We start from the raw sequence: 8,732 nt of genomic DNA, 5'->3' as shown, positions 1-8,732 counted from the left end.
TTTATTATTTTTTATTTTTTAAAGGCTAACGACTATAAATTCAAAAGGAAGGAGACAAAACTAACTTTCACCATTTGGCAAAACAAGCCCCTAAACGGTTATTTAGTTCAAAACATGTTCAAAAAAAAGTGTCAATTTTAGTCCTTAACAACTAGTTTTTCAAAATGGCTATATATACACTTCAATTGAACCACCATATCACACCACTCTTCCATATATTCAACTATATTATACCAAAACACACTTTTGCATACACAAATCATCATGAACAACCAGTTTCCCTCAAGTTTATCAACGTACATGAGACCTGATTTGTTTCCTACTGAAGACGACAATGAGCTTATGGGCATCATGGCCGAATGTGTTGATTTGCTTGAACAAGGTAAATCATCAAGACCATTCATACCCCGTATGCCTGTTGACAGAGATCGATATGGTGCTAAGAGCGCCTAATGGCAGCTTATATTAACGAAAACCTAAAGTATTCATTGAAGAGCTTTAGGCAACGATTTCGTATGTCAAGACCTACGTTCATGGGCATTGTGAATGACATAATATCATACCCATCTCGACATCCAGGTCCCGTGCCTTTGCATTTTAAAAGAATGCAAGACAAGCAGGTTGATAGTCGAGGAAATTAAGGTTGGTTTCAGTACAATCCAAAAGTGTGTATGCGCCATACGTCAGTTGGTGTATGGCTACAATTCCGACTCGCTTGACGAATATCTACAGATTGATGAAGAAACAACAAGATGTTATCTAGACTATTACTGTAAGTATGTGTTTGAATTTTACAAGGATGAATACTTGCGCAGACCAATATCGGAGGACATACAACGCTTGTATGCTAGACATGAGGAGCTTCATGGTTTTCCAGGCATGCTTGGAAGCATTGACTGCATGCAATGGCCTTGGAAGAACTGTCCCAAGGCATGGCAAGATCAATTTACGCGTGGTAATCACGGTCATCCAACCATCATGCTTGAAGCGGTAGCTTCGTACAATAGGTGGATTTGGCATGCTTTTTTCAGCATAGCTGGTTTGAACAACAATATAAATGTTCTCAACCAGTTGCCTTTATTTAGGGAAATCATAGAAGACCGTGCGCCTGATAGCTCGTTCACTGTTAATGGCACCCACTACAAAAAGGTTACTATCTCGCCGATGGCATTTTTCCCGAATGGTCGACTTTTGTAAAGTCGTATTCATGCCCTCAAGACGAGAAGCGGAAGGAAATTAAAAAGTTTCAAGAAAGTGCCCGGAAAGATGTCGAGCGTGCCTTTGGAGGGCTTCAAAATTCATGGCACATTCTAACCTAACCAGCAAGATCAAAACGCGTGAATCAGATAACTTGAAAAATGTACGCGTGTGTTATATTGCATAACATGAAGGTTGAAGACGCGGGTACGCCATAAGCTCACTCGAGGATGGAGATGACAATGATCCAATCGTCTTACCTGAGCGTACGTTCGAGGAAAGGATGGCCCTTCACCAACGAACCGGCAAGGAGCTTCGAGATCGCACTGTGCATCATGCTCTTCGTCATCATCTTACAAAGCATATATGGCGCCACCCAGCTTAATGTGCGTTTTTTATAAATAAACTATTGTAATGTTTTTTTTTTAATGTGTGTTTTCTTTATTTCAAGTATTGTATTGTAATGTTTTTATTTTTATTTTTTGTGTGCTTTTTTTAATGTTTCTTTCTTGTGTGTTATTATCTTTTTACAGATATTAAAAACGCTACATTTTAATTCTGAACTAATAATAAGATAGAGTATGTATAATCATATGCAAAAAGATTGAAAAAGATAAAGATATATGTGCATTTATAAAAGAAATTGAAAGATATATATTAAAGATACACATTCATGATTAGTTTAATTTTGATGGAATATAATGTATACACAAAAAAAAAATAAAAAAAATGTATCTCTCATACTTAACACAAATTAATGTATATACGTAAATAAATTTTTTGTAATAATTATTAATCGTTTACATATTTATAGATTATTATCATATGTTTGCATGCCCACGTAAATAAATCAAATTTGGAATGTTTTTTTTTTTTTTCTTTTTTCTTTCTTTCTAAAATTTAAACTATGGAAGAGATGAGAAGCAATGACACTTCCTTTCTTGCTTAAGCCTTGAAAATTGCAATAACAAATGCTCTACAAACGTGGCCACCTTTGCCTTTTTATCCACGATGTATCTATGTGTAAAAGTCAAGGGAGAATCATGTACGAGTAATAAATATGTATAATCTCATTTCAAGTCGCATATTACATTTTTCCTTTCTCTACAATGTAAGTTTCTATCGAATATCTAGATCTATATACTCTTTATAATAATTATCAATCTCTTATTTTTAAAAAGTGCTAGAAAATGATTAGATGCAAAATTACTAAATTATCCTTAATAAACATCCTATATGGAAAGAGTTATTAAAAATTAACAAATTTGTCCTTAATGAACTAATTACTCTTTAAACCATTATCTTGTTATGCACTCTAAGTTTTTATCTTATAAAATATTTTCACTATCACTGTTATATCAACTTACACGGTTACATCACTCAACACTAATTGTCAATGTCATCAACACATGTCACCGACACCACTAAACTAACGTCGTCACCACCGCTGTATTGCGCATGTACCATTCTAGTTATTTAGAAATGAAAATTTGAACTCAGCTGCATGAGTCTTAAATATCTAGTTCAAATTACAAAACAAATCTGTTTTTGAAAAACCCATAGTTCTGTATATGTTAGCATTTCTTTGCTCACTTTAAAATTTGAACTCAAAACCCATAACTCTATGTATGTGACATGTTTCAAAATAAAATATAAGCTAGATTTACTAAATGTTTACATGTTAGATAGCTTTGAGTTTAAACTTATAATTTATCTATAGTTTTGTACTAAAATAACAAAGATTCATATATAAAATACAAAATAATATAAATATAAATATACGAATAACCAATGGGGTGAAACCTTAGTGGTACCGCCATCATGTGACCACATTGGCCCACAGATGAAAGCTAGAGGTCACCGGTTCAAAATTACTACAAGAAAAATCACCTTTTGCAACGAATATTTTCATTGCAAAAAACATGATATTCGTTGCAAATTATTTTTTGCAACGAAATTTGTGACGAATCGGTTTTGTTTCAAATAAGTCGTCATAAATGTTTTTTGCAACGAATAATGGCGGGAAACTGAAATGTTAGAGGGAAAATAAAAAATTAAAGAAAAGAATGGTGGGAAAATTTTCGGCTACGGCGGGAAAAATAGAAGAGAAAAAAAATCGGGAAAAATTTTGTGACGAATATTTTCGTTGCAAAAAAGAATATATATAAAAGAAAATGGAAATGAATATTATTATTATTTTTTGCAACGAATATTCGTTGCAAAAAAGAAGTTTGACCAAAAAAGTCAAAAAACAAAAGTTTTTTTTGTCTTTTAGCGTGTTTTTTGCAACGAAAAATTTTCGTTGCAAAAAAATTCGTCGCAAAAAAGCATTTTTCTTGTAGTTAAACTTGTCAAAGGCAAGTGGAAAAACTATATCTTGTGATCCCATGTGTGAGAATGGTGACTTACCGAGTATGAGTTCTATACGGTGTGCGCTTTGGGTACCAAAAACGGTACATGGGACCAGAGGGTTCCCACCCATTTACCTTTTTTCTTAAATATACGAGTAATATATTGACATCATTAGTATAAAATTACAAATCATCGATTCATTGTTCTTCTCCTGACTAGAACGAGTTTGGGTCTTACCTTGACCAATACCTGACTCGTAAGAGTGGGAAGCAAATAAAAGTCATCAACATGTCGCCTCTTTTTTGATGAAATTCATCTTGAGTCGTAAAAGTCAATTCGTGACTAATAAAAGTTTTACACCTTTGTAAAAACTTTGTAAAATGTGTAAAAACTTTTTACATAAAATATCCTCCAGGTAATTGCTTTTATCGCAAGTTTTCATTAATTTTTTTCTATTTAAAACTCCATCACGTCTCTTCCTTCTCGTGATAATTACTTATTGTTGGACACTTTAGAGAACCCGGAATGACTATATCTTCTCCAATAAAGCCCCGTCACTTCGTTTTGGAATTAGGATTTAAAAAGGACAAGTTTTCTATGGCTCTCCAATCGATCATCCACCCTCAAAGTAACCTGGCCCCAATGGAAATCTTTCAACTTATAAATTCATGTCCTTGTTTCTCTTAGCTATATGTAACTACCTGCTCCCTGTTCTCTTTCCTTTTCTCGTTTGCTTGTAACTCTGATTTTGTATGTGTATTTACTAGCATCTTGCTAGTCCACATATTAATGATATTTGAACGTTAAAAAAAAAAAAAGAATGTATTATTTTTTGGTCAGGTTAGCAAAATCTTCCTCGATCTTCTTCCTCCACACACAAAACACAACAGACGCAGGCATAGTTGTCGATTACACACGCTTCCATATTGGGTCTTTTCACACACTCTTTCAAAAAAAATTTTAAACAGCAAATTTGGGCTCAGCATGTATGTCTCTTTATATACCCAACTCCAATTTCAGAGAAAATCCATATTGGAAAAACCCCTGTCTTTAATCCTAGTAGCATTTTACTCACATTAGAATTTGAACCTAAAATCTCTTAGTCCCAGACTTCACCATATACCAATCCTTCTATTGGTGATTGGTAGACACCCTTTCAATTAGCCAATGTTTTAAAAACCATATTTTATCCACACTGATTGAAGCAAAAACTAATTTGGCCGGTTGAATTGCTCAGTAATATTTTCTAATTTTTCTTTTAACTTTTATAAAATAGCAAAAGTACTAAACTCGATACAATTCAAATAAAATTAGTCGATATACAATATTACAATTACAATCATTTAAAGAATAACACTAAACAGTTATAACAAAAAAAAATATAAATTTTAAAGTTCACAAACAATAAAATAATAACATTAACGTATACACAATCACTAAAACAATTTTCAAAAAATTAGAAAATACAAATTAAAAAACCGATTGAGTCGGACTGGTTGAACCAGAAAAACTGACAAGTTCAACATAGACAATCAGCAAAATAAGTCAGGTCTAAAAAATCGACTGACCTTATAAATCTAGTTGAACTGGTTTTTGAAACACTAAAATGGGGTCATACACACCTTTTTCTTATAAATTTTCTAGTACTAGCAGCATGGTTGGATCATTGGTAAACACCTTGACCTCTAGAGACAAAGGTCATAGGTTCGATCACTATCTCATGCAAAGATTGAAGGGTCTTTTATATCATTTTCGGAGAAAATGTAAGCAACCTCTCTACTTAGATAGAGGTAAGGTCTGCCCACATGGCCACATCTTTACCTCCCTATATACCATTAAAGTATTGGGGCTCAAAACCCACAATAGATGACACTGAGCAATTCCCTTGTTTCTTTCATATAAATTTATAGTAGAAATTAGAAAATGGGTCAAACACCCACATAATCAGGACACACATGCAAACTTAAAAGAGGTAAACTTTATAGAGTTTCTGTTATATACAAATGATAACTAGTTTATCAACATACTATGTGAATATATATTTATACACTTTTAAGTTTTATTGTTAGAATATCGATATTGTTAGAATATAGTAGGATAGATATAGATAACAGATTCATATAGATTTTGTGTAAGGAATCATACCATGTAAAAAGATGCTTACAATATGCACGTAAGTTAATTCATTTTTGATTCATATGAATAAAAAAGTATCACTATTAACTAAACAAGCGACGTGTATATATCCGTAGGACCGTAGTATATGTAAAAGTATGTGAAGATCGAAACATTTATCTATATCGATCTTTACTCTTGTGTTGCTATTTGAAATACTATTTTATTTTTTATTATTGCCTATGGTCGTAAGGGATAAGGGTGTAGAGCCACAAATTGGCTTTTTGACAAGCCTTTGGCAAGTTTTCGGCGAATCAAAATGTGCCACGTTGTTTTGCCAAAAACTTGCCAAAACACATGGTGTAGTGCAACAAAACTTGTCAATTCTTGCCAAAATGTCAATGCCGAAAAAAGTTAAGGTTACCAAAAAATGACCGTTTTTAATTAAGAAAAAATGATACTCGGGCTAAGAATTTGGGGTCGGGAATTTCGGAAGTCGGAGACGCCATGGCCTCCGACCCGAAGGTTTACCCCGCCAAGATACTCCCGAGATCATCCGAGTCCTATTTTTATTAACATTTTGTATCATCATCGCTCATTTAATGTAACACCGGCAACCTAACTGTTCAACGATATCATTATCGGTTAAAACTACTTTTTCCGGCTACCTATTACTTTACTGGAACAAAATACGGCAACTCTACCAAGGAAAACTCCAGCAAAGCTACCGCTAAGTTAACACTACCAAGCTAATCACAAGCAGTTAACGACAATGTAAAAAGATAAATACACATATATAAGCATAAGCAGCAGTAGCAGTTAACCGGAAAACCCAAGAAAGGGCTCGCCGGAAAACTGAAGTAACAATAAGCAACAGAAGCTAACCGGAAACCCAAAAAAGGGCTCGCTAGAAAACCGAAGTAACAAGCAGCAGCAGCAGCAGCAGTTAACCGGAAACCCAAAAAAGGGTTCGCCGAAAAACCGAAGCAACAGGAAATCCCAAATAGGAGTGACCGGAAAACTGAAGCAACACCACCAGAAACCCCCAAAATGGGTCACCGGATTACATGGAGCCACAATCTAACCATAAACTCCATAAAAGAGAGCACCGAAAAATTAATTATACCGGAAACCCCAAAAAAATGGTCACCGGAAAACTGATTAAAGTAGCCAAAGAGCCAAAAATGTGTCAACTACACCCTTGCCAAAGCAACAATTTGGCTATAAAAAAATGAACATTTCTGGCCAGCAACCACCGGAACGCCCAAAAATGGGTTTCCCATCCCACGGGAAATAAGGGTGTTATACGTTAGGAGCATCGAAAAGTTTTTCTGGCATGGATTTCGGCAATAGAAGCCAAGAAAAACATAGGAATAGCCTCAACGTTCACAAGGATCAGCCAAAAGTGGCCGATATATATAGCCAATTAAACTTGTCAAAACTAGCCGATACATGTGCTATAGGCTTGCCAAATAGCCGATGCTAGCCGATATTTTTTGCCGACTACACTATTGCCCCTAAAGTTCAGAATTTTGAATATAATTATTTTATCATTATTCTATCTACATATATAACAATATATTATTTTTATTATATACTAAAACACACTTGCTCTAATAATTTATCGATTAATCACAACTATCAATTCTTTCTACAAATATACACTTTTTACTCAATAATTCTGATATAATAAATCAAGAATAATAGCTACTCGTAATAGTATCCTAACAATACGTTTTATCATATAAACAAAATTAATTAATCAAAAATAAATAAAACTCAATGTAATTATATTAAGATTTTACAAGTAAGAATGTCATCTTTATAAGAAAGTCAAAGCATGTAAGAATGTCATCTTTATAAAAAACACTTATAAGAATGTAATATTGTAACTGAATTACTTAGGATATATTTATCTAAGAATAAGATATTATTTCTTATAATGCAAAATAAGATTGTAATACAACATGTGTAACAACAAAATTAGATAAATAATAGTAACCTATTATGATTATTAAATATTTAAATATCGTTAAGTTTGTCGCAATTTACAAATTTAATGGAAATATTATGATTTGTAAATAATATTCAAAGATCGCAAAGCTAATTATAGTAAAATAACTCCGATGAGCATATAATTAATACATATCTTTCAATAAATATAAAATAACTTCCTAAAATCATTTATAAAAGAGACACAACCCTTGGATGAAAAGCTTCTTTCATTTCTAATCATTAGATTAATATATTTACTTCATTTTCCTTTTTTAGAATTACTAAATAACATTTTAAGTCCTTGAGATTAAATTCATGAAAATTACATCGTTTATAATCTATCCCAACATTTATGAAAAACTACATCTTAATTCCCACTGTGAAATCTATTTGTCATCAAACCCATTTTAATTTGCAACCCATGTTTTCTACATCATTACATTCAAAAATTTATAATCAAACATTTTTTTAATAATAATAATAACGATAATAATAGATTATATTTTTACATTCAGAAACGAGTGGGAGCACAACTTGTGTCTAGACTCTCATCCAACTTTATGTAAAAGTTTCTTTTTAATATATTGAATGAAATTATAATCATAAATAAATAATAATAATTTATAAATTACAGTTTAACTAACCGTTAATTTATAGAATATGGACCCTCAAAAATAATATTACAAATAATAATTGTAGAATATTATTATTATTTTACTTTATTTTTTGTAAGTTATCACTAAATTACACTTTTTAATTTTTAAATTTAAGAATAAATCTTACTAAATACCTAATTAATTTTGAACACCTTTTAACTTTTCATAATTATTAATAATTAAATTAATAAAAACATACTTTCACAAATAAAATCTAAACTTATAATGTTTCAGTTGATGATGGAAATACAATCCACATAATAGTTTATGTCCACGTCTTATAAAACACAAAATATATTTCTTGATATAAATCTTAAAATATATATATATATATATATATATCTGCTAGCATCTATATTACAATACACTTTCACATATATTTATTAATTAATAATTAATCAACCAACTGCAATAGTA

At 31.9% G+C, this 8,732-nt stretch overlaps 1 protein-coding gene across 1 annotated transcript; it reads left to right on the top strand.

Annotated features, from left to right (window-relative positions):
- Window positions 1-334: 334 nt before the first annotated feature.
- On the top strand, window positions 335-1,197 carry LOC122608896. The gene is made up of 2 exons (XM_043781969.1): window positions 335-382; window positions 580-1,197. Exons 1-2 carry the CDS (start codon window positions 335-337, stop codon window positions 1,195-1,197), a joined length of 666 nt encoding a protein of 221 aa, XP_043637904.1.
- Window positions 1,198-8,732: the final 7,535 nt, after the last annotated feature.

This window comes from Erigeron canadensis, chromosome 7 (assembly GCF_010389155.1).
Source record: "Erigeron canadensis isolate Cc75 chromosome 7, C_canadensis_v1, whole genome shotgun sequence".
In the NCBI taxonomy this organism is placed as follows: domain Eukaryota; kingdom Viridiplantae; phylum Streptophyta; class Magnoliopsida; order Asterales; family Asteraceae; genus Erigeron; species Erigeron canadensis.
This window is presented reverse-complemented; position numbering and strand designations above follow the sequence as displayed.